Genomic DNA, 27112 nt, shown 5'->3' on the forward strand with positions numbered 1-27112 from the left:
AAGAAGAACTCAGATAAGGCATCGCATAGTGATTGCGAGGGGGGAGGGGTTAAATCTGGTGTGTTACCCGATAGTGTTTTAGCTATATTGTATAGCTGTTTACTAGAGTTTTTGGCTTGTTCTATATGTTTAGAGAAGAAGAGCTTTTTTGCTGCCGTTATCATGGATTTGTAAGTGGCTAGAGCATCTTTATATTTGTCCTTACTTTCGCTGTCATAAGCTCGTCGCCAGTGCCTTTCCCTGTTCCTCGTTAGTTGTTTTTGTGTTTTTAGCTCTTTTGTGTACCATTGGGCAGTCGGGGTATTCCTGTTTCTAGAATGGGATTTAGTGGGTACTAATTGCGATGTGGCAACACTCAGCCATTCATGGAATTGATGTGTAGCAACACTGGGATCGTTGGATAGATCCGGTCTGAGTTTGTTTAATAGTGTGTTTAAGCTATCATAGTTTAAATCCTTCCAAGCTTTAAAAGGACCTGGCTTAAGGTGAGGAATCTTTTTACTCAGCGGTTCTTTAATGGTCAGGCTAATGAATATGGCCGAGTGGTCCGTCCAGGTCATCGGGAGAATGTCGGTCACATGTAGGTCTTCGATGTTAGTGAATATGCCATCTAGCGTATGTCCTGCTTGATGGGTTGGGGCGTCAACCAATTGCCTAAGACCTATTAATTCTAGGTCTGATGTAAGGGAGATAGTATCCTTATCGTAGTTTTGTTCGAGATAGAAATTAAAATCGCCCATGACAGTGGTGGACTCATCTGTGGCTATGGATTCAGTTATAGTCCCCAGATTAGTTAGGAACGCTGCTCTGGACCCAGGAGGTCGGTATAGGAGCACTCCCTTAAAACTGAAGGAAGGAGTGAATTTTATAATGAAATGTATGGCTTCACATGACATGGCTGGAATGGGGGCAGTACGGATTTCAAATTGATCTTTAATTATGATGGCCAGTCCTCCACCTCTGTTTTTCACCCTGTCCTGCCTGTGGATAGTGTATCCAGGTGGAACTGCCGTGACCAGGTCTGGGGCGGATGCCTCATCAGTCCATGTTTCTGTTACGTACAATGCATCTAGATTATGGTCGGTAATAAGGTCGGCGATCTCTTGGCAGTGTTTAGCCAAGGATCGCGCGTTGATAAGGGCCATGTTAATATGCTTCTCTTGTGCTTTTTAGCGTAACTTGTTTTTAAGTTTAATAAGCTTTATTGAATCATAAAGAAGTCAATAACATACAATAAAGGCGTAAGGAATAACAATCTTATAAACAAAATAGAATAGGCAACAAGTCATAGTAGACAGCTATTTACATTTTGGGAAAATAAGGGAAAGGAAAGAGGCGGGAGGGAAAATGAAAATAAAGTATGCACATATTCATAATAATGTCACTAAATAAATGTCAACGCTAGTCTCTTAAGAATTGTAGAATAAAAAGAAAATAAGCAACTGTTGAGTAAAATTTCATCAAATATTGAGAAGGATAGGAAAAAATTGAGGAAAGAACAAAGAGGAAGGGATTTGATTCAAGGGGGTTGGAAATGTTCAAAACGATAATGAGAAATGTTATTAATAGAAACCTTATTTAAATATGTAATTAATGGTAACCAAAAAACATCTCTATTTACATTTGCATTACATTGAGAGGCATAAGCTACATCTAACCTATGATATTGACATACCGTGTTCCGCCACGGCTTAATAGAGAGTTTAGTCAAACATTTTCAATTAATCGTAATTTGATGAAACGCTAGAGCCAACATAAGATTGAACAGTCCAAGTTGATGAAAAGGTAGATAAATGGAATCGGACAAACTTCCCATAAAGAGAAGATCATTGGACATAGGTCCCTAAAATTTAAAAATGCTAGAAGGACGATCCCAAATTTGCGTCCAAAAAGAAATACCAGGGGGACATGTGAAAAAGAGATGTGAAAGATCTGCTGATGGAAAGTCACTGGTCCAACATTTCTTATTGTCTATGTGCGTGACATTAGCTAGAGAAATGTGAGTGAGATATAGTCTGATATAAGAAAAATATAGATTGAGTAGTAGAAGCGGATAGTGAGATCCTCAACGACCGGGCCCAAATCTTATTCCATACATCAATGCGCCATTGAAAGCCTAAATCTGATTCCCAAGCGAGTTCCACCTTAGTTTTGTCCCGTTCTGGGTTTGTACTGCAGAAAAATGTATATATTAGTGAAGCTTTTGGGATTAGAACTAATATTTTAAGAAGTAAATCTTGAGTAATAAGTGATTCATCTGAAGGAAGGGAGTAACAAATACATTCATATGGAAAATGTATGTAGGAAGGAACGAGGACATTTAAATGTAGCCTGAAATTCAGGACAAGAAGAAGGAGAAGTTCCGTCAAATAGATCAGTGACTCAAGTAATTCCTTTAGCTCTCCATGAGGCCCAGTTCAGAGGCTTATTATTTATACTTATGAGACTATTATGCCAGACTATTATGCCATAGTGGAGAATGTAAAAAAGTGCTTCTAGTGATACGTTTTGGTTGAAGATGAGGTCTTAGTAGAGAGCAAGTGTGTTTAAATAATGGGAGGGAAGTGAGGGCATTTTTGGCCGTGAAAGAAAGAATTTCTTAGTAAATGGACATCGTTCAATATTAACCCATAGAGGAGTAAAGGGAGAGAGTTCCATGTGAAGCCAATGAGATGCTTTCTTTATTAACCCATAGAGGAGTAAAGGGAGAGAGTTCCATGTGAAGCCAATGAGATGCTATCTTTAAGCTAAAAGCTTTATGATATAATCGAAAGTCTGGGAAATTTACCCCACCTACAATTCTTGGTTTTCTAAGATGAAATAAAGAAATTCTGGATTTCAAATTTTTCTATGGAAATTTGGAAAGAAGAGAGTCAATAATTTTAAAGAAAGTGACCGGGATATGTAAAGGAATCATTGAGAAATAGTATAATAAAATAGGAGTAATCATCATCTTAATGGAGTCCAACGACCCCACCAGGAGAGAAAGAGGGGATTCCAGGATGAGAAAAGCTCGGAGATACGATCTAGAGCATGGGTACTCACAAACTTTCTCTAGGGGGCCAAAGTTACAGTGTGGTTTGTGTCCGAGGGCCGCACCGGTGGGGCGGGGTCAGTGTGGGGGGGGGGGGGCGGAGCTAGAGCAACAAAAAAAACTGTGACCATGACGTTGAACACAGGTCCCTGCAGCAGACGCCTTCGTCCACTGAGCTAACAGACCCGGCATACACACCTCTCTCTCTCTCTCTCTCTCTCTCTCTGACTCCCTCCCTCTACCTATCTCTCTCTGCCTCCCTCCCTCCATCCCCCTCTCTCCCTCCCCGGTCTCCCTCTGTCTCACTCACTCTGACTGTCTCACTCCCTCTCTCTCCCTATCTCACCCTCATTCTGACTGTCTCACTCCCTCTCCCTCTCTCCTTCCCTCTCCCTTCATCTCCTTCCCTCTCCCTCCTCTTCCTTCTCCCTCCCTCTCCCTCCCTCTCTCTTCCTCCCTCTCCCTTCCCTCTGCCTTCCTCTCCTTCCCTCCCTCACACACACTCCCCTTCCCTTCCCTCACTCCCCTTTCCCCTATTCCCCCTCTCCCTCCCTCACTCCCCTTCCCTCTCTCCCTCCCTCCCCTTCCCGCACTCCCTCCCTCACTCCCCTTCCCTCACTCCCCTTCCCTCACTCCCCTTCCCTCACTCCCCTTCCCCTACTCCCTTCCCTCACTCCCTTCCCTCACTCCCTTCCCTCACTCCCTTCCCTCACTCCCCTACCCTCACTCCCCTTCCCTCACTCCCCCCTTCCCTCACTCCCCCCTTCCCTCACTCCCCCTTCCCTCATTCCCCCCTTCCCTCACTCCCCCTTCCCTCACTCCCCCCTTCCCTCACTCCCCCCTTCCCTCACTCCCCCCTTCCCTCACTCCCGTCCCTCACTCCCCTCTCTCCCTCACTCCCCTTCCCTCACTCCCCTTCCCTCACCCCCTCCCTCACTCCCCTTCCCTCACTCCCCCCTTCCTTCACTCCCCCTCACTGCCCCTTCCCTCACTCCCCCTTCCCTCACTTCCCCTTCCCTCACTCCCCTTCCCACACTCACTCACTCCCTCACTCACTCCCCTTCCCTCACCCCCTCCCTCATTCCCCTTCTCTCACTCCCCCTTACCTCACTCCCCCTTCCCTCACTCACTCACTCCCCTTCCCTCACTCCCGTCCCTCACTCCCGTCCCTCACTCCCCTTCCCTCACTCCCTCAATCCCCTTCCCTCACTCCCTCCCTCACTCCCCTTCCCTCACCCCCTCCCTCATTCCCCTTCCCTCACTCCCCCTTCCCTCACTCCCCCTTCCCTCACTCCCCCTTCCCTCACTCCCCCTTCCCTCACTCCCCCTTCCCTCACTCCCCCTTCCCTCACTCCCCCTTCCCTCACTCCCTTCCCTCACTCCCCTTCCCTCACTCCCTCACTCCCCTTCCCTCACTCCCTCACTCCCCTTCCCTCACTCCCTCACTCCCTCACTCCCCTTCCCTCACTCCCTCCCTCATTCCCTTCCCTCATTCCCCTTCCCTCACTCCCCCTTCCCTCACTCCCCCTTCCCTCACTCCCCCTTCCCTCACTCCCCCTTCCCTCACTCCCCTTCCCTCACTCCCTTTCCTCACTCCCTCCCTCATTCCCCTTCCCTCACTCCCCCCTTCCCTCACTCCCTCCCTCACTCCCCCTTCCCTCACTCCCCCTTCCCTCACTCCCCCTTCCCTCACTCCCCTTCCCTCACTCCCCTTCCCTCACTCCCCTTTTCTCACTCCCCTTTCCTCACTCCCCTTTCCTCACTCCCCTTTCCTCACTCCCCTTTCCTCACTCCCCTTTCCTCACTCCCCTTTCCTCACTCCCCTTCCCTCACTCCCCTTTTCTCACTCCCCTTTCCTCACTCCCCTTTCCTCACTCCCCTTTCCTCACTCCCCTTTCAACACTCCCCTTTCCTCACTCCCGTTTCCTCACTCCCCTTTCCTCACTCCCCTTTCCTCACTCCCCTTTCCTCACTCCCCTTTCCTCACTCCCCTTTCCTCACTCCCCTTTCCTCACTCCCCTTTCCTCACTCCCCTTCCCTCACTCCCCTTCCCTCACTCCCCTCCCCCCTCCCTCACTCCCCTTCCCTCACTCCCTTCCCTCACTCCCTTCCCTCACTCCCTTCCCTCACTCCCCTTCCCTCACTCCCCTTCCCTTACTCCCCTTCCCTCACTCCCTCCTTCCCTCACTCCCCCCTTACTCACCTTCCCTCACTCCCCTTCCCTCACTCCCTCATTCCCTCCCTCCCTCCCTCCCTCACTGCCCTCCCTCCCCTTCCCTCACTCCCTTCCCTCACTCCCTTCCCTTCCCTCACTCCCTCACTCATTCCCCTTCCCTCACTCCCCTTCCCTCACTCCCCTCCCCTCACTCCCCTTCCCTCACTCCCCTCCCCTCACTGTGCCTCCCGCACTCCGTTGCCCTCATCCCTCTGTCACCCTCATCCCTCTATCGCCCTCCTCCCTCGGTTTGTCTCCCTTTCTCTGTCTCAATTTCCTTCCCTCCCTCTGTCTCTGTCCCTCTACCTCCCTCTACCTCCCTCTGTCACCCCACCCTGCCTGTGTCACCCGGGCTGAGACAGCTTCCCCAGCCAGCTTCCCCAGCCTGCTTCCCCAGCCTGCTTCCCCAGCGCGCAGAGACACACAGCTCCACCCGAGCATTTTACAGGTCTTCAAAAAGACCATTTGCATGTGAATGAGGCATTGCTGTATTTCACACCCTCTTGGCGCCCCCTGAAGCTCCCCTCCGGCTTCGCCTGAATAAATTGGCCGGCCCCACAGAGCAGCAGAGTGTTTGAAGACAGTCTTTGTAAACACGGGTACTATGTCTCATGGTTCGCCGGCCGCCACGGAAGGCTTGCCGGGCCGCTGCCGGCCCGCCGGCCCGTACTATGAGTACTTGTGATCTAGAGCTATATTCATGTTTAATTTAACCGAGTTAGAGATAGAGGTGGAAAACCAAATACCAAGATTTTTAATTTTAGAGCTGTTCCAGTGAAAGCCAGTAGATTCAAATTGGTGTTTGAGACAAAATGTTGTTATTGGGAGAACTTCAGTTTTATCAGAGTCGATCTTATATCCTGATACCACTGAGAAATCGCCAATTTCTTGTAATAATGAAGGATTAGAAGAATCTGGATTTGAAATGAAAAGAAAGATATCACCTACATATGCAGACAGCTTCAGATGATGATCTCCATATGGGAATCCAAAAATAGAAGAATTTTGATGGATACAGAATAGAAAAGGTTCAAGTGAAAGAACAAACAAGAGGGGGGATAATGGACATTCCTGCCGAACTCCACAATGAAGTGAAAAATACTGCAAGGTTTGGCCATTTACAGTGGTAGAAGCAGAAGGGGTAGAGTAGAGAAGAGAAATCAGGGAAATGAATTTAGCACCAAAACCATGACCTTGAAGGGATTTAAATAGAAAGGACCAATCTACCCTATCAAAAGCCTTTTCCGCGTAAATGGAAATTGCCGCAAGAGGAAAAGATAAAGAGGGGACTCTATTAAGACAATTAAATAATAGTCGTGAATTATTAGAAGTTAGTCTACCTTTTACAAATCCACATTGTTCTGGAGCTATTAAATGGGGGAGAAAGGATTCTAGATGCATAGCTAAAAGTTTGGCAAAAATCTTATAATCCACATTTACCAGTGAGATGAGGCATTCTTTTTTGCAAAATTTGGGATCTTTGCCTTCCTTATGAATGAGACTGATAGAGGCTTCTAAAAAGGTACCGCTCACTGCGTCAGTAGAGCAAAAATGTTGGAAGAGATTAAAAAGTTTTGTCAATAGTAAATTGGAAAAATTAAGATAAGTCTACGGAAAAACCATCAGGGCCTGGGGATTTATTTTTCTTCAAAGAATTTAAAGAGGAGGAGATTTCCTGTGGTAAAAGATCTGTATCTAAGGAGGGCAAATCTATATCAGCGGCGGAAGGAGGAGGAAAAGAACTGAGATAGTCATTGATAAGTGAGTCGGTGGAAGGCAATTTTGGAGTGTATAAATCACTATAAAATGTTGTGAATTCAGCTAGTATATCTTTATCTTTAAAAAGGTGTTTACTATCTTAGATTGAATGGACTCAATTAATGTTTTCTCTTTTCTAGATTTTAAATAATTAGCAAGGAGTGAGACCGCTTTATTGCAGCCACCATAATATCTGGCACTACTCCGAAGCAAAGTAAAGGAGGCCTTATCAGTAGAAATTTTGTTAAATTCCATTTTAGTTTTGATAAGTTGCTGTAGGGTAGAGTCTGAGGAAGAAGTGTAAAACTGATGTTCGAAATGTTTAATGGAAGATAAAAGAGCTTTATGTTTACTGGAGGATATTTTCTTTTTCTTTGATACAACATCTATTTTGAACCCGCGAGCGGTGGCTTTAAAACTATCCCATACCAAAACATGAGACACAGAAGTACCTTCATTAATAGAGAATTATTCTTCTGTAAAAGATATGAAAGAGGAGGAAAAGACTGGATCTTGTAAAAGATAATTATTAAATCTCCACCTAGACATTTTGGAGTGAGGAGGAAGTAAGTCGAAGTCAATGATTACAGGAGCATGATCGGAAATCAAAATGGGCTCAATCGAGGAGGAGACAAGGTTTTGAGCGAATGGTTTAGAGAGAAATATGTAGTCATCTGGGATAAGGATCCATGAGGAGGAGAGAAAAAGGAAAATTCTGATTGTTCTGGATTGCACAATCTCCAGGTATCAACCAATTGAGTTTGTGTAATAGTGTTGAGAAATTGCTTGTGAGTTTTGTGGGGAATAAAACGTACCTGGGATTTGCGATCAAGAAACGGGTCAAAAACTTGATTGCAATCACCTCCAAGTATGAAAAATGTTTCTTTTTCTTGAAAAAACGTGTCTGTAACAATAGGCCAAGAAAGGGATTGGGCTGAGTGGGACCGTAAAGGTTAAACACAGTGAGAGGAATATTATTAACTAAAAGTTTAACTAGAATCCACCTACCATCAGAGTCGATATCTTGCGTAACAGTACATTTCAATTTCTTATGACATAAAATGACAAACCCATTCTTCTTTGTGTTAGTAGGGGAGACTAATACTGGAGCAACCCAACTACGTTTAAGTTTGAGAGCTTCAGCCTCTGATAAATGGGTTTCTTGCAACCAAACTAAATCAGGTTTGTATGAGGCTAAGTGCGAAAGAATCCTGTGCCTCTTTATGGGATTATTAAAACCTTTTATTTTCCATGTGATAACTCTGAACGGAAAAAATTACTATTAGATAAACACCAGTACGATATTGAGAAAAAATGCAAATAAGTATAGAATGGAAAACGAGCATTCAAAAATGTAAGAAGAATAGGAATGAGAATGAAGAAATGAAATAAGAAAAGTGGAGAATATAGAAGAGTTAAGAAAATAGCAAAGTCTTGTAATAGCTGTAGAAAAAGGGATAAAATAACAGTAACGAAAAAGTAGATAGATGAAATAAGGAGGATTAAGCAAAGAAAGGTGAGAGAATAGTATGTTTGTTGGAAAATAAGAAGAAAAATGGAGAGGGTGAAAAGGAAAGATAGAGGAAAGACAAGTAGAGATAGTACATATCCAAAAAGGATGACTGAGAAGACATACCTTAGAGAAACCAAGAGAGATACAACGGAGCAAGGACAACACATGACAAGATGGACAGCCCGAACTCAGAACATCCGGATCGCATCGGGACGGGGGAGGAAAAGGATAAGGACCATACGAATTAATAAGACATAAACAAACCTGTAGGGATATATAAGAAAAAAGTTAATTAACATTGAAATGATACAAAGAAAGTTGAACATCTAGCAAACGTACAACAAGAGATATGAGAAACATAAACAATTCTAAGTCAGTAGAAAAGACAACCAAAAACAAAATCATGTCATGACTGTAAAAATGTCTAAAAGATTATAACATGAGGAAAGCAGGAGAGTCAACCAGTGGAAAGACCAGCAGTGTCCATGGCATTTGTAGTATGAGAGTGAATACATTTTTTAAGTTCCGCAGGATCCTGAAAGGACCGAGTCTGATTTTGATAAGTTACTTTGAAAATGCAGGGATGAAAAAGGCCATATTGAGCACCAAGAGATCGTCGAGGGGCTCGAAGATTAAGGAACTCCTTTTGACTTGTTGCTGTAGCATTAGATACATCTTTAGAAATATACACCCTCTGACCAAGCCAAGAAATGTGTCATTTGCCTCTAGCTGCAGAGAGAATTGAAAGCAAGTCAGTGCATTTAAAAAAAATAATTATGACTCCCCTTGCCTTTACCGGAGATGTCGAACTTGAAGAGCATGGACCCAGTCTGTGGGCTCTCTGAATGCTGAGAGATGTAGAAGAAGGCATATCCAGTAGTTTTGGCAAGAAGGAGACAGGGTCATCTCCCTCTAGAGCTTTAGGTAGTCCGTAAATGCATAGATTATTCCTTCTATTCCTGTTTTCCAAATCCTCTGTGTCACGGACCTCTCTCTCTAAGAAAGAAAGTCTCAGAGAGTGATCTTGTACCACAGTGAGTTGATGCTCCTTTAAGGATACTCTGTTCTCCATTGTAGACCACTTCTCCTCCAAGCGTTGCATCTTACTGTTAGTATCCTCTACAAAAGGGTGCAGAGCTCGAATTTCTTCCAGCAAAATTTCTAAGGAAATAGGAGAAGACGATTGGGCAGGAGAAGGAGGATCATGCTTTAGACGTTTGGAGGATGATGAAGGTGGTGAGATTTTTGTAACAGTACACTGCGATGAAGCAGAACGATTGGAAGGAACACCTGCAATTTTTCCTTCGTTATGGGATGAGAGTGGTATTGAAGAAGAAGTTGGCGTTGACGAAGAAGAATGATTCTTAGGTGCAAAAACAAATTGCGGTTTACGCAGCCTTCCCATATATAGAAGATACACAGGCAACACAGTAAGTAATAACCACACTCTACAGTCCTCACAAAAATATTAATGTAGAGAAGCCTCTTAGGTTGACTAAAAGCTTCACAAAAAGAGACACCATTCCGTTATGAATCCGAATGTTGACACCAATTAAAAATGATCCTAGGTAACATCAAAAGGAGAGCTAGCAATGAACAAATGATGGGAGTATTCACTCATCAGAAATTATTGATATCCAGCTATGAAGCGATGCTGAGAAGGTATTACTGATGGAAGGAAGGCTTTCTTCTGAAAGGAGGAAACTCCTAAAAATTCTAGTGCTGTTTGAAGGTCACAGAATGTCACAGTGAGAATTGTGAATAAAAGGAGAGACAATTAAAAATGGTTGAAGCAGAAACAACCATGGGAATTCCTCCTCACATGACATGGTATAGTGTGCTCCACTATTAAAACATTTCCCAGGTATCATTTAATAGAAAACGCTGATAGAATAATGGAAGTATACTAATTAGGGCTCCGAGGTAAAAAAGGCATCAGAAAGAGTCATTAAAATAGAGCCATCCATAATAGCAGACATCTTACTGTAGTGTTCAATTGCTCCACTAAGCAGAGATGTCACCTTCGAGCCAGTGCTGGCTGAGAGCAGGTGCCGTCAGTCTGTGTGAATTCCTCAATAAGCAGTAGTGCGGTGAACAAAATGGCGGGCGTGCTGAGGGGATCAAAGCGGCGGCAAAAATAAAGAAATGTAGATCGCACTTCGCGGTAAAAAAGCACTCACCAGATGCGCGGCATCTTCAAGACTGGAGAGGGTAGTGTCCTGCTTTAAGAGGTGCGGAAATGCGCACCTGTGGCAAATAAATGTCCCGGTGCGGCGGAGTCTCCGGCTCAGGCGGCCATCTTAAACGGCGCTGAAGTGGCGCCCCTTTAACTTAACTTGTGATCCGTTGAAGTTGGATCAAATCTTGTTTTGTTGGGTAGATGCTGCCGAGAATATTTTGCTTTTCTCTTTTTTACTGGTATAGCTCACTCTACAGGGGATACAATGAAAAAGATCCAATTTTGTAAAAAAAAATCTTGTTTCTGTATCAGTCACAGGGAAAGACATTGAACAAACGGCACACTTTATATGGTGCTCTGTCAGATTAATTGGTAGAAAATGAACAAAGAGCACGTTTTAAAATGCATAAAAACCAAGACAGCAGAATAAATATCCGTTGTTATCCCATAAAAAGGTGCGCTTGCCAAACGCAGCTACATCATTAAAGAATTGGAGTTAATGACCTGCAAAGATGGAAAAAACGCAAAGGGAAACAGTCATATACCCACCAGTAAAAGCTGCGAAACTGCCACCCAGTGGTGTCGGGGGGAGGGGGAGGGGCGGTTGCCCCGGGTGCAAAGTTCTTAGGGGCATTCTTACGGGCACAACATTTTAAAATAAAAGTTAAGGATTCTTGCCTGTCTGGACGCTGGCAACCTGCGCTACACAGCAGCCACCACCAAACTTGAAACAGAATCAACTATCAGCAAATCTCAGCTACAACAAGAAGAGATGCTGGCTGCAAAAGATAGCTAAAGTGATTCATTATAACTCTGAAGTATGTAGTGGGGATTGTCACAGTGCATTTTCAAGATGTGCAACTGTAGCTCAGGGGACTATCATGACGCTGTTTTCCCCCAAACCCTTGGAACCTGGTCAATTTATAATGCAACAAAGCAATGGACCATTTGGGTTAGGAAAATAGTTTGCCACAAAGTCCTTTGGACTTATCAAATAAATGGGCCGAAGAATTGGATCCAAGTTGGAATAATTGAAATATAAAACAGACATATAAATGCGAGTAGTAGGTTAGCCACCAAGCTAAAAGACATAGGAAGGTAACCAGAATGGAAATGATGCAAAGCCTTTTATAACGGTAATAAATGCACATTTTTAGTAGTGGTAACAGACCTGACATAGTGCAATGACGTACAGCTTATTTGAAAAATAAGGTGCAGAAGAGCATAGGTAAAACCAATTTCATTGCAATGTAGAATAGGCTGCCCATGAAGTACATTATCATATTTCAAAATTCAAGTATATCGGCAATTGATATTGTTCATGTTTGATATAAAAGTTTGAACAATCCATTTCTTTTTAGAAAAGTTAACATTTTGGGAACTGCATTTAAAATGATCAGTTCCATCAGCGAGACATTGTCAAAACACCGTTAGAAAGGCAACCTACACGAGTGGATTTGGAAGCAGACATTAGAAATGACCAGTAAAGTAATGAAACAAATTAAAACAGGCATCTGGGAGTGGGCACATAAGTCTAAGTCAATATGAACCACATGGAAGCGGGAAGACGCCGTCAGCGCATCCACCTCTAATGATGAAACATTGAGTTTCGCATTGAGTCAGTGAAAGATTGAGGTGAAAAAAACTGTCCAAGTGGTCAGGTGAAGGGAAAGTGGGGAATTAAAAACTCAGCAGGAGCCTTATTGAAACAGGGTGCCTTATAAATAAGTTGCACAGATGAATCGAGGAGGGGCGCATCCGTCGACATTGAATCAACATAACCGTCAACATTTTCCTTTTCAAACCTGACCCTGTCTTTTTAATTTGGTGTGGTTTGTATTGACTTACATTCTATTGTTGATAAATATCACTGTGTTTGCGGGTGTTGCTATCTATACTTCTAGGGCCTGCTTACGAGCATAGATACACGCTGGCGGTACATCCAATGTACAAAGTGCCTTGCGCATCCCAAACAAATTCTTCACCAGCATGGATTCATCCTTCATGTTTTTTCTCTATGGGATTTCAGATTAAGCAAGATTCCTCACTGGGCACTTTGTGCATGAAACTCGAATACAGCTGAGTTTCCCTAGGTCAACAAATATCAATACACAACTTTAGGAATTCAGGGGAAGATTGGGTAATCACCTTACTTTTGGATGAGCAATTCTGTTTTGCTATTAATGTTGTGTGACCAAAAATATTTAAAACAAATCAAATTGAAAACTATGGGCCTTATGACAAATGGCCCCTTAAATTGGAAATCCTGTGGCAACAGGTGTTTGTGCTGAGATTACAAAAATATTTGGTGAGATATTTATCTCATCAGGCAATTACAAGGTGCAATAAAGATCAAACACTTTTTAGATATCTGCAGGTAAAACCTGCTAAAATTTAAAAATGGGAAAACCCCAGTATTTACTGAGTTTTCAGAATCCCCTTTAGAGGACCGTGGGGCAAGCAGGGGTTACTGGGCTCAACCTGGGGGTTGTGGCCTTTTTCTCCTTCTGTCCTGGGTCCCGACCTACTATGGGAGCTGAGTAACTGGGCTGCATCTTCTGCACTTGATTTTCAGATGTAGTGCAAGATGACCAGTGTAGGGTTGTTCAGCAGAGGTAGGTACAAGGCATACACAGGCTCATAATTCAGAATACCCACAGTAGTGCCAATAATATCATTGTCCAGTCCATTTTTTTCATTTAGTAAGAAAAGCTGTATTTATTATGCATGCGAACAAAGCACACTAAGTCCAAAAGTGTCCCAAGACTGGTGCCCTAGCTTTGATCTGGGCCAAATTACCCCCATCTCTTATTTCCCACAGCAACCCTCCTCCACTCTAAACAACATGTCTCTGGGAGAAGTGGTGCCTGCACTACTGATGCACACCAGTCTGGCTTTGAAATTTTCAGCTCTTCAGTAATCCACAGAGGTCATGCAAGTGCCTGTTGACTCCTCCATCACGGGTGAGGGTCCAAAACAGGCGGAGTGGCAAGTCATGGCATACAGTGGTCATCGGCAGGTTCACTTACAAAATATCGAAACAGCAAATATCGTGGGACATGAATATAGTGTCTTAAATATCAAGCACAAAAATATCATTATCCTATACCTATAATATAAATAACAAATATCCCCAAAAAATCATTATACACTAATATCAAACACAAAAGTATTGTTTAATGTAAATCAACCTGAAATGCAGCTTCTGTGAAAAATAGTTCCCCAAACTGTACATCTTGTGTTAAACTTTACACCAAAATGTGAAGTAATGGCATAATCTCTGTAATTTCACATAATTCTGTTACTTGAAATTATCAAAATTATGCCAATTACTCTGGTGTAATAAATATTTTTCCCAGGCCTAATCATTTTAAAAAGTGTGATGGGGTATCTAACCATCAGGGGGGCTCTGTACTATTGTTGGATTATTTCCAAAGGTGTGCATGCTGAGTGTGAATATATACTTTAACTCAAGTACAAATGAAGGGGCATACAATTCCTAAGTGGGGAGGCAGCAAAGAGGAGGCTAGGAAGGTCTGTTCCCTGACCCTATGGAAGAGACAGGGTGTCTCCCAATTTGGGAAGTGGGGCCCTCACACACCCAGCTGGGTGTCATGCTTCATCATAGGGCATACTCCTCGTCAAGCCGGCGCTGCAATGCCTGATGGGCACCCTATGAGGTGCTCTTTTTCGGAGATCTTTTTATCCCAAGTCGTTTGGTGCTGTGCGATTAGAGGGCCATAAAGTGTAGATGTGTGAGAGCAGATGTGCAGTGGAGGTGTGGTGGAGGTTATTAAAAAGGGGAAACCATTGGTGCCCAAAAATCAATTTTAATATGACAGTCCACTGGTCCCAACTAAAAACAGATAGTGTAGGCCACTTTGGGAATAATGTCCAATTGTAGCTATAGATTTGAGGTCAACATGTTTCTTGCCTGCTGTTTCAAACTGATCACGTGGCAATTCTTCAGAACCAATCTATATGAACTATCTACATGATGGCTGGTTCACTCTTGGTGTCATGTAGTGAACTCACAACCTAACAATAAGGTACCTTTTTGAGTAGGCCAACCTCAAAAAGACAAACGTTTAATGCATAAATTTGTTACATACTTCTTATACGTCAAGGCCTCCTCGTGGCTACATGCTGAGACAGTGCAAACAGCCCAGAAGTGATCGAACTGAGTGTTATTAAAAACAAGAGGTGCAGTGGCACACGTGGAGTTCAACCATAAGTATACATTCAGTGGTAGTCAAGAGCCACTGTAGTTCGCCTTTTGTTTGACAACTCAACCAATGATGGTGAATATTTTGCTCCTTCGAGTCAATGGTGGAGGTAAAAACGATGTATTTACTAGTGTCCTAAAAACATATTAATGGAGCATGGACCAATTACCACTTACCATCCACTGCTCCGATTTTAAGAACTGTTATAGTAACTACTGTTTTCTTTGTTTTTGGGCACTTTGCACGAGCACTCATGTTTTCTCACTATCGTGTTTTTTCGCACTCCGTTTCTGTAAACAGGACTGTAAATCTTGTTTTTATCTCGTCACTTTTGCTGTGCATTCAAAGACCGAGGTCAAATATCAGACGTTGTTTTCTGAGGGGCACCTGTTTACTTTTCTTTTTCTAAATTCAAAGTGAGAGGATTTTTTTTAAGGTAATCTCAAGGTGTTCTTCTTAAACTATAATTTTTTTGTTACACACACCCGCTTTAGCTCTGCCCCTACAACAGTGTGCCTGCACCAAGCCACCAGTCTGTTTTTAGAGGGCTCACACGTATGTCAGCAGACAGCTTTTTCAAATGTCAGCGTCTGTTCACATCACGGAGTAAGTACTGTGGAGTGCGAGGACTGGGCCTCGCACGTGGGCGTAGCGGCGGATAAAGAGACAACAGGTACACACAGTTACAGGGTGCCGGAAAGACCCCGAGCGGTTTTCTGCTTCTTTATTATATACCCCGGAGCGAGCCCGCCCCGGGGGTGTGGGGATGCATACGAATGTGGATACAATGTATAGAGAGGCCTGGGTGGCTCTCTACATCCCTCCTTCAATTTAGTCTGTCCTTCTGGCCGGGGACTCATGAGGGTGAAGTCCAGGCAAAGTCTCTCAGTCTCTGGCTCGGGCCCGGATTGGGCCTCAGGTTGTACTGGCGGCTTCGGCATGCCGGGGAAGCCACAACCCCAGCCGGGGTTGTCTCGCCACTCACTGTCGGAGAAGCCGTGCACGGCGAGGTGGTGTTGCGTGCGGTAGTGTGACTAGCATCTCCGACCAGCCTTCCTCCACCTGGTTGCGGGGAGGGGGACCCGACCCATGGCCCGGCATCTTCTTGGGTGTAGTCTTCTTCGGGCACCTGACTGGTGACACTCGCGGGGAAGCCGGCCGGCCCTCCCGCCTTCTTGAAGCAGGACACATTCCGGGTCACCGTTTGATTACCTCGACGAACAGTGACCATGGTTCCTTGAATCTTCTCTACAGTCCATTTCTCGGGCTCATAGGGTGTTCGGAATTTCCACCCTGGATGACGATCTTGAACCACCACGGTGTCTCCTTCTCGTAGGCCCAGTTGTTGGGCATGCCGGGCCTCACTCGCCTTCTGGTTGGTGGTTTGTCTCCGGGATGGATAGCCTCACCATCTCTTGCCTCAAGCATCCAGCTGGATGTAGTCGGGATATTGCCTCGAGGTGCCTTCTTGAATAGCACGTGCGCTGGGGCACATTTCGTGGTGCTATGTGGAGTCTGTCGGTGGGCACTCAAGAACTGATCCAGAGCTGTGTCTGGGTCATTTCCACTGTCTACAGCAATCCTGAGAGCTCTGTTGAGCGTCCTCATTAGTCTCTCTACTTCCCCGTTCGCTTGGGGCCACAGCGGTGTGATCTTTCGGTGTCTGATTCGGAGGTTCTCTAGATAGCTTTGGAATTCTCTTCCTTGGAATGGTGAATTCTTGTCCACATAGGTATAAATGAAAGTGCTGGCATGCCCACTTTATTGCCAGGGCCTCATGCTCGATCTGAGCATACAGAGTCTCCGTGTCGGTCAGGGCTTTACTCGCATACGCAACTGGTTTCCACTCATCTATGCCATATTCTTGCAGTAGCATGGCTCCCAGGCCCACCGGGCTGGCATCCACGATCAGTTCTGTTTTCCGGCTCGGCTGGAAGAATGCCATTACGGTCTTGTCGAGAAGGCTTGCTTTAATGTCCTGGAATGCCTTGTTAGCCGTGCTGGTCCACTCCCACTCGTGATCTTGTTGAGTAAGTGCCCTCAATGGTTCTGCCAGAGCTGCTAAATTAGGGATGAACCGGCCACAGTAAGTGGCCATGCCGAGGAAGCTCCGCACCTCGGAGGGGTTTCGCGGAGTTCTCGCGGTCCGGATTGCTTCCGCCTTTCTGGGGTCAACCTTCAGCCCTTCTTGTGTGAACGTATATCCAAAGAAGTCGATGGATTCTTGGTAAAACGAACACTTGGACCGATGCAGGGTCAGCCCGTGTTCCACCAGCCTCTGCAGTGTTGCTCTCAGATGGGTATGGTGTTCCTCGAGAGTGTTGGAGTAAATGAGTATGTCATCGCTGAGGTTGATTACCCCACACAGCCCTGACAACACCTCTCGTATTGCGTTCTGGAATACTTCCGCGGCTGAGGCCACGCCGAAACTCAGCCGCCGGTATCGTTGGAGCCCTACGTGGGTCAAAAAAGTGGTTATATAGCGGCTCTCGGGTTCCAATTCGAGTTGGTGGTACCCCGAGTTGAGGTCTAACTTGGAAAACCACTTCGCCCCATTCAGGTCCGCGACGATATCGTCCATGGTCGGGGTAATATGGCGTTCTCTCTTCACGGCGGCGTTGGGGAGCCTCATGTCGACGCACAGCCTGATTGCGCCTGGTTGTTTGGGCTTCTATGACTCCGAGATCCTCTAGCCTTTTGAGTTCAGCCTCCACCTGTGGTCGGAGGTTGAATGGAACCCGCCGGTGTCTTAGAGCGACTGGGCGCACGGAGGTGTCTATGTGTAGACGAATTTTCTTCCCTTTGAGCTTCCCCAGGCCGCTGATTAGCGCTGGGAATTCCTGCAGCATTTTATCCGCATGCGACTGATGTACTTGATTTGCAAAGAATACAAGTCCTAAGTCGTCGGCTGTGTGACAGCTCAGAAGAGTGCCCTTCTTTCCTTCGGTAATGTGGAACCGAGCTTCTGTTGAGTATTCGCCGTTCACGATGGTGGTGCTGATGACTCCGCGCAATGGCAGCGGGTCTGTGCTTCCATAAGTGTAAATGCGTGCGCTTGAGGGTGCCAGTACAGGCTTGGGTGACATTTGTTCATATTGTTCCGAGTCCATAACATTCACGGACGCCCCCGTGTCTGAGTGCTCGCATTTCGGTGCCTTCGACGGAGACGGTGCACATGGGCGGGGGTCTCCTCTTCGTGGATACCCTGCTGACATACGAGATGACGTATACTTAGACATCATCATTATCTTCATACCGTGGCCTTCTTTCCTGAGCTTGGTTTTCGGGGGGCGGATGCTCAGACTCCAGAGACAGTTACCTGACTTGCTGTGTCAGTTGCCTGGGCCCATATCCTGCACGGGAGCTTGGTGCATTCGGCCTGTATCTCCCTCCCTGGTACACCGCTGCAAAGTGGTTCAGTCGGCCACACTTTAGACAGGTTTTTCCTTTAGCACTGCATGTCGCCGTTGTCGGGTGGTCTTCCCCGCAGCAGGCGCACTGTGTGCCCCTGGAGGGCAGTTGTCACGGATGGTTGGGCTGGGGTCTTCTTTGTATCGCGTCTACTCTTTCTTCTTTGATCGGCGCCATTTTGGACACTGCAGGAAGTGCCATCGGGGAGCGTAAGGCAACCTCCATTTCTTCGGCCCGCGCATCCGACAGCTTGTGCGAACGGGCGAGAATGAGTATTTCATCTAATGTTATTCCAGGCTGTCGGAGGATGAGTTTCCTCAGCAATTTTGAGTGACACCCCACGATGATTTGGTCTCTTATCTCTTCTCTAGGATTGAGGAATGGGCAGCTGCTGGCCAGCCGGCGCAGCCTTGCATAGTACATGTCAACCGACTCAGACTCTGTTTGCCACGCCCTCTTAAACTTGAACTTCTCGAAATCATTGTTTAGTTGGGGGTCGAAGTGGGCGTTAAGCGCGTCAACTGCCGCCTCATAGTCGTCCTCCCGTCCGGTGTTAGGGAGTGATTCGAAGAGGTCATATATTTCAGGGCCTCCATATAGGATGAGGAGGGACCTCTTGATTGTTCCGTCTGTTTCGCGGGTTCCCTTGAAATATAGGTTGAGTGTTCCGAGCCACGCTTTCCACCTCGGCGCTGCCGTCGCAGGGTCAGCCGACTCGCTGAACGGGGGAAGGGGTGCAATGCCTGTGTGGGCATGGCTGGCTACTTGGGGGCCTGTGACTACGGCTTGGTTCTGGGCGGTTCCTGCAGGGCCAGGTGGCGGCGGTGTGGGTGCTGCTGCCCCTTGCGCTGGGTCCGTCATTGTGTTCTCCTTCACGAGTTGTGTTGCGGCCTCCTGGGATGTGGGAGGTCGAGTAGTGCTCTCCCATTCGTGAGGGTATCACGGTTACTCTGGACGGTCTTCTGCCCCCCTTTTTTTTCTACGGGTGTGTAGGGCCACAGGTAAGTAGTGCAGGCGGGGCTGGGTCCGAGGAACGTGGTGCAACTCTGCAGTACCCCTTCGAAACGCAGCTTCAGTGATTGAAAGAGCTATTCTTACACACTGCCCCTTTTAGCTTTTGCAGTGGCCAATGCTTGCTTGCCGTGTCTGAGGCTGGGGCCGAAGAGCAGTGTCCCACGCTGGCTGGGAGAGACGGGGGGCTGGCAGGAAGGAGTATGGAGTGGACGTGCAGCGTCGCTCTGCTTCACCCCTTCCCCTTGAGGCTGCGTGTGTGTCTCACACGCCTGGGGGCTATGTGTCCCGATAGGAGCATGCAGGGCCAAGGCCGTGCAGGCCGCAGATGATCGGCGCAGGCGGGGCTGCTCGATGAACCACTCACCCGTCAGGCGCGCGCGGCGAGTCCCGCCAGCTGAAGGCGCTCCCTAGAGAGGGACGCGTGGGCGGGCCTCGAGCCGTCGCGCGATCAATGCAGTGATCCAGGTAGGCCTCTGGCTAGAGCGGGTGGGCTCCGCGTCGATCTAAATTCGGCACAGGCAGCGCGCCGATGTATAGGCGCAGGAGGCGTGCCGCAGCTCCGGGCAGGGGGCAAGGCAGGGCACGCGCGCGCGAGGTCAGTACCGGCCTCATTGCCAATGTGGAGTGGGAGGACTGGGCCTCGCACGTGGGCATAGCGGCGGATAAAGAGACAACAGGTACACACAGTTACAGGGTGCCGGAAAGACCCCGAGCGGTCTTCCGCTTCTTTATTATATACCCTGGAGCGTGCCCGCCCCGGGGGTGTGGGGATGCATGCGAATGTGGATACAATGTATAGAGAGGCCCGGGTGGCTCTCTACAAGTACCTCTCTACATCCACTGTTTGGCAAAACTTTTCCATATTTATATTTTTACCTCATGCATTAGGAACAATTGCCATTTTAAAACGGGTTGGCCTTTTCAGGAAATTATGGGCTGCTGTTTTGCTCCAATCACTGCACAGTAATAGATACCCGCCTCGCGGTGGTACCATCTTCACAGTCTGTTAGATGCCTCTACTTGTTTATATGAGGCTTTGAGTCTGAATCCTTGATGTGCACCTCAAGCATTGCTGTTTGTGGAGTGTTTAACTTCGTTTATAGCTTGATTTGTTGACAGCCATGTAGACGATACGAAACAGGCCTGGACTGGCTGTTGCGGACACCGGGCAATCCCTCGGTGCGCCACAAGGGTGGGGGCCGGTTTTGGGCCCCTGGGGGCCGTTTTTGCAGCATAGCTGCAAAATCGTCCCTGTAACAAAGTCGCCCGAAAACCGGCCCAGGTAAAGAGCTCCTCGGCACCCCCAACCCCAGGGGGGTGGGGGGGCAGGGGGGGCGGCCGAGCACTTTGTCAGGGCCGTTTTTTTTCCCAGTCTGGCCCTGATACGAAATGCCTTAAATTAAACATATTTTCAGGAAATCGTCTCGGGAAGTCTATATGCTGCTTCGTTATTTTTCCTCTGAGCTTTTTTTATTAGGAAATTAAACATATTTCACGTTTTGTCATTTACTTTATTGACTTACTCTCATAAAACTCATTGAAATGCTTTATTTACCTAATATTTGCATATTATTTGTAACAGTTAAGGACCGGGAACAGGAAAACTGTATTTCTAGACACCTCTTTCAGTCTTTGAGCGAGCTTCTTGCACGCAAGGATCTACACTGACAATCCTAGTTTGGTTTCTATTGTCATGCTTCCTTACTCCATCCTAGAAGAAATGCTAACAACATCGAAGTTAGTGTTAGCAATAAGCTGTTGACCAAGTCGCAAGATCACTTTGGGGTTAAAGACTCTGGGCGTAAGGCCAGAATCACGATGTGTGGGGGAGGAGCTGTCTTTAAAAATAAATATTACGTGTATTTTATTCCCGCTTAAAGATATTGTGACAAGCAGGAACAAGTAACAGAACCGTCTCCATGGCAACCTTCTGGCTGTATATGTATCATCCCACCAAGATATATTTTGCCTCATGGTACGAAGGTAAAGTTGCTTTGAGGCAGTCGAGCATCGGCATTAATATTAACAAAGCCAATATATCTCGCACATACGAAACCTATTGGTTTTGTCAATGCTTGTTTTTTGTAGCAATAGGCACATTTATTGGTGACTCAACACTGGACCTTGCGTTAGAACGCTTCTGTTCAGGAAGTGATGTGTGCCCAGTCAGTAGACTTTGTGAATCCGTTACAACGCTTCTTGTGTACTAAATGCAGTGCTTAATTTGAGGCTGTGGTTCCCGGTGCTCGGCACCGGATTTTCAACACTGGCACTTATGTCAGCTGTCACATGGAGGTGCTGTTTGTGTAATCTATAGATGAGCAGAACAACAATTATTTATTAACCTAATATAAATTCAAAACCACTAATATCTGCCGGCCACGTATTTCTTACAGCTTTGGGGGCCTAGAAAAGTCTGATTTCTCACACTTGTAGGAGTGTGATGGTTACTAGTTGGGTTGGTACTGTCATTGGCAGCACTGCCAGTGGCACTGGTTGGTGTACACTGCAGTAACCTCCTCACAAAGGCCTGGCACCTATTGTTTTACAAATGAAAACTGCCTAAATGTCAACGTTACGCCACAAAAGATGACCTATTTGAAAACTGGCACATCATGCATTTAGTTAGCTTTCGTGAGGGCTCTTGAAGATAAGACTTGATGCGCGTGTTTGCTGCATTGAGTAAGATTGTTGATTACTCTACAGGCGCTATTAAAGGTTATGGCTAAGCCTCTGCTTCCCCCTTGTGGTAGACTACTTCCTAATTTTGCTAGACTGCTCAAGGGAAATTTCCAAAAATAATGTTATTATTGTTAGTAATTATGGTAGATCATCACTCTTATATGACCAGACAGAAGCACTGATAAACTTTGAGGAACAGAGTTTAAAGGAATTAATTGCGGTATACAAATAACATTAAAATCAGAATTGGCGGAATGTTAATCCACGTGGTTCCTTATTGATTTTTAAACATATGTTTCAGCTAAGAAAAGCTGGTGTATCTTTGTTAGATTTTGATATCAGCTACATTCAGTTATGTGCCTATGCCATTGAGAGGCAGGAGTTTGTACATAATTACTGTGATTGGGCACATGTTTGTGTCGTCTACATAAAAAACTGAAAATACCAAATTAAACGATTGTTTTTCTTCTTTTTCAGGCACGAACCGGATTAGTTATGAATCTAATGGGCGTCCTGCTTCTCAGCCTGGCGATGAATACATGGGCCCTGAGCATCTTTCAGTTGAATACCCTTCCTGACTGGATACACCTTCTACCAGCTAACAGCTCGCTACAGATGGCAGGCGTTCAGAACTACACCGCACACCCATTTAATAGAACAGTATGAAAAAACGATGGGGTTCGGCAAATTACAACCATAACTCTGCTGCTGAGTTGTTCCTGCTCCACAGGAAGAAAGACAATTCTATGGAAGTTGCTATGATGCACAGAGAGAGGCATCTGTTTGAATCCATTTTATCTTGTCACCAAGATGACATAATATTTTATTTTTGTTTATAGGTACCATAAATTTAGATTTTTTAAATTGTAGAACACATATCAATTGAAGCCTTTCATAGCATGATTCGTGCAGACGTGTCAGAAAATCTTCTCAGGTAGATAAGTTCTAGCAAAGTATATTTGTACTGTTGCACTTTAAGGTCACTCAGCAAAGCGAGACACACTGGGTGGAGCACACGTTCAACGCAATACTTCCAAGTGAGTCACCAATAGTTAGCCCGTGACATTCTGAAATAATGTGAAATTCTATATGAAGAAGCTACTTTTATCATTTAGTCAAGAATTACTTTTACAAGGAGTGTGGGCCACCACTCTTCCATTATTTCATGCTTTCATTGCTGGCTGTGAGAACTCCAATAATCGTTTCCCTCGAAATTTGCTAGTTTGTAATTCTTTTTAGCATGCCTTACTTACGGTCGGACTTGGGCAGAAAAGAGGCCACCGGAACCAACATAACAAGCATTGGCATAGTCAATAGGTCTCGCCTTATAAGTGTGTAGCGTTGCAGCACATTATCCTGGATGACTCATTATAGCTTAATTTCTGAATATGTGTAAGGTATATCAATCCGAAATTGAAACCTGTGGAAGCTCGTGACATTAGGCACAGTGTCGGGTAGCTTGCAGTTGTGTAGGGGGAGCCAAGGGAAGCTCGCAGAAGTGAGGAACATGAGAAAGTTTGCGTCATTGGGAGCAGTGTCGGGTAGCTTGCAGTGGTGTAGGGGCAGCAGTTGGATGGATTTACACAGCGTGCAGTAAAGCAAGAACTTTCCATAGTTCACGGCACACACCGATTCTATAAGGAAAAAACATGCACTCTGAACAAAGCAGAACTTCAATCTGTTGTGGCATTAAAAAGCACGTGCTGCGCTCGCCTCGAGTAAGGTTAGGTAAGGTCTCCTCAGATTGAAGATTTGCAGGTTACCGATGACCGGCAGCGGCCTCTTTCCAGGAGGGAAGTTGCTGTATTTGCTGCTCTTAATTGCCAAAGCAAAGCAAATGTTGAACTTTGGCATGGTACAGTTTTACATATGGGTTCTGCATTGACTCCATTGATCACAGGTTTACGCCGCTCCCTGGCTCGAAGCACCCTGGTTTACTTTGCAGAAGGCAGTAGCCATGGGCAGAGGCTGGAAAGGGCGGAAGTGGGGTGATGTTGGGTGTACGTTGATCATGAAGAAAAACACGGGGACTGCTCAGCATAAAACAGTAACGGGGATTGTGTGATTTGTGGACAGAACACGTATTAGATGGGAGGGAGGAGGTGGGGGAGAAGCTTTTAAATGCACGCACAAAATCTCCCTTGCCCTTTTCTGACATTAATAAGTATTTTGATATCAAGGAGATGTCTTTTAGCTGCCTCAAAAGAGTAAGGAAAAACACAATGCCGTTTAAATGCCTGGAGAGCACGAGGAACAAAAAAAAAAGTAACAAAAAAAGTGAAGCTTCGCAAACATGAGGAAGTTTAGGCATCCTTTGAAACTAGCACGTGCGCCTCGTGCTGGGAGGGGGCCTGCACCTGTTTCCCTTGCGGGAGTGAGCAAGAACCACCTGTTAATTACAAACAGATGGTTTTGAAAGCTCGCTCCCGTAAGGGAATCACCAAACATGCACGCATTGCTATTGAAAGCAATGCACTGCGTGCACGTTTTGGGGCAAAAAAGCAAACCGATAGGTCTCTCCTATGCAGCAAATGTACGCTGCGTAGGCGAGACCTAAAAATGGCCTCTGTTAGCTAACGACAAGTCTAAGAAAGTGATAAATTACAATAAAGAGAGGGTAGATCTGCCCCGTATTTGATCAAGTATAGGCTCAGTTGGAGTCCAGAATTTTCAAAAGTCACTCATTTTAGCGCTTACCAATTACTCAAGACCATATACATTTTAAACAGAGGCACTTTTATAAAAAATATATCATTTTTATTCTTGATTGATTAATGTATTTTTATATATAGCACATTTATACAAACTCATTTTTTTGAAAAATGTCATGATTATACGGTAAAAACATATATGTATACACACAACCCATCAACCTTCCAGCATTCAAACTTCAGCAAATTCATACATCACAACCAGTCATACTCATACAAGGCTCATTCAGACATTCTACTCAGATGGAATTTGCGGTATATTGCTCTGAGGACATCCTGAATCTTCCTCTCAACCATAGGCCGGGGCAAGATCGTATAATGTTCAGGGTAGATGGTTTTCAACGCCGACGCGCGTTTCGGTGCCAGGCACCAAAATTAGGCCGCACCTTCGTCAGGGCAAGATGGGGGGAAGGAGTGGTTGTATTCAACAGTACAATAAATACTTCTGATATCCAGGCACTCTTGGTTTCAGATACACCTCAACGTCAAGTCTGCAGTGGAGAAGTGGTAAACAATCTATTTCAATAGATAGCACGTTTTCGGCGCCTTTCCTGGGGTCCTAGACATATATTAGAACGAGAAGCGGGGTATGGAGATAGGTAGTAGATCGATATTCGAATTCTGCCTTCTAGATAGCGTTTAATAATTGAGGTGTTGCCGTAGCTCTTAATCCTCTATGAGACAATGTTCTCTGGCGATAGATAGCTCATACTCTGCATCCGCATATTTCTTAAAGGGACAGCCCAGGCGGCGATTTCACCAGGGGGTGCCGTGAAGATACGGGCAGTGTGGTAACGATTCCTCCTCGTTTCACATCCGGCAGCCGGTGGACGTCTGCCGGATGTCCAAGTCTAAGAAAGTGACCCACATTCTGCAAATCAGGGCAGTTTTGAAGTTATGAAGACATGCTGTATTGGTGTTCCGCAAGGTGTGGGTGACTGCATGCGTTTTTTTTGTGCTTGCTGCAGGCACTGTTTGTGGTAAAATAAGGTAAATCAACAGTAAAGACCTTTAAATAGTCCCACAAACAGCAAAAAAACATCCCACACACTGAGCTGAAAGACCAGCTCTTCAGGCACTGCCATATTGCCAAAGTGAGACCAGTCCGAGTACTCTAGCAACAAATGGGAGTATTTTCTTTATGGAGTAGCCACCTAAAAACGATCATTTTTAAAAAATCATACTATTTAGTAAATTAAAATGCAGCAAAATTTGCATTCTTTATTTATACTGATTGACTTGTTAGCTTGGTGTTCCCCTCCTCTTGTTTTTATTTTTAATATATAGGTTAAAGGCTGGGCCAACTATATTTAGTCCTTGCAGCTTTGTAGTACCAACAGTAATGTTTCTAGATGACCTCAACATGACAAAACTGACTTTCAACTACTGACCCTTAAATGCTACCCACACAGGCATGATTACCAGTGCTTCGGTATTTGGGCGAGTTACTCATTTCACCCGATAAATACAAATTCATTTGGGATTGTTTTTTTTCAATACAAGAAACAAGCCAATTACAAGTTATCTTCTGCAAAGGCGGCATAAAATCGGGATGTGGTGAATACCGTGACAAAATATGCATTTCCTGTTATCTACCGACTTTTTTTTATCAAGTATTTTTCCATAGTTTTGACCTATCAGAATTTATGGGGTAAAATCCAACAGGTTTTAGAATTTTATGAGACACTCATAATCGAGTCCTTTGAGTTTTAGTTTAACCTTCTAAAAAGCGCAGAGTAGTATATAGTTCAATTGAACATTTAAAAGTAGAACTGGAAGAGTGAGAGAGGGAAAGGGAGAGAGTATGTGTGTGTGTCAGTGTAACTTGTTGCATCGAAATTATCATTAATGATCCGTGACCCTACATGAGTTTGCATATTCTAATGAGGTAGAATCTGGTGTCTCCTAAAAGGTACCTGGGTATTTATCTCTCTGCAGATTGTGAGGTTGTTCATCCCCATCTTCCCCTCTCCATGACTGGGTATTTGAATAGATGTGATCGACTGACAATAAATATCAGGGTAGGTTCACAGTTCAAAGTCCATTTTCTCACCAAAAAAGTGTGCCCTGACATTTGTTTTGGGAGCGACTGTTTCATTGTAAGGTATGTAAATAAATATAATTTTTTGCAATTTTGCAAATTTAAAGGGAAGCCTGTACCGTTTACTGTTGTTTTATAGTGTTTAATAGCGGCTTGCAATATTTTCACTTCTGTGGAACCCCACTGAATAACTAGTTGAAACCGGGAACCCAGGCCTAAGCGATTTCTACTATGTGAACTTCAAAAAAATGCTCAAATGTACAGAAACAAGTAAGCATCAAAAATACACAAATTATGAAATAATGTATTCAATTTACAAACTGTAAGA

General features: G+C 45.2%; 1 protein-coding gene across 1 annotated transcript in view; it reads left to right on the forward strand.

Moving 5' to 3' along the window:
- SLC13A3 (solute carrier family 13 member 3) overlaps positions 1-26892 on the forward strand; it is a 348426-nt gene extending 321534 nt beyond the window's left edge. Inside the window, exons 13-14 of the mRNA XM_086932535.1 lie at positions 22510-24625; positions 25604-26892. Of these exons, the coding sequence (XP_086788661.1) occupies positions 22510-22698 (189 nt within the window). The 3' untranslated portion in view covers positions 22699-24625; positions 25604-26892. The remainder of the gene's footprint in view (positions 1-22509; positions 24626-25603) is intronic.
- Positions 26893-27112: the final 220 nt, after the last annotated feature.

This window comes from Lissotriton vulgaris, chromosome 7 (genome assembly GCF_964263255.1).
Source record: "Lissotriton vulgaris chromosome 7, aLisVul1.2, whole genome shotgun sequence".
In the NCBI taxonomy this organism is placed as follows: domain Eukaryota; kingdom Metazoa; phylum Chordata; class Amphibia; order Caudata; family Salamandridae; genus Lissotriton; species Lissotriton vulgaris.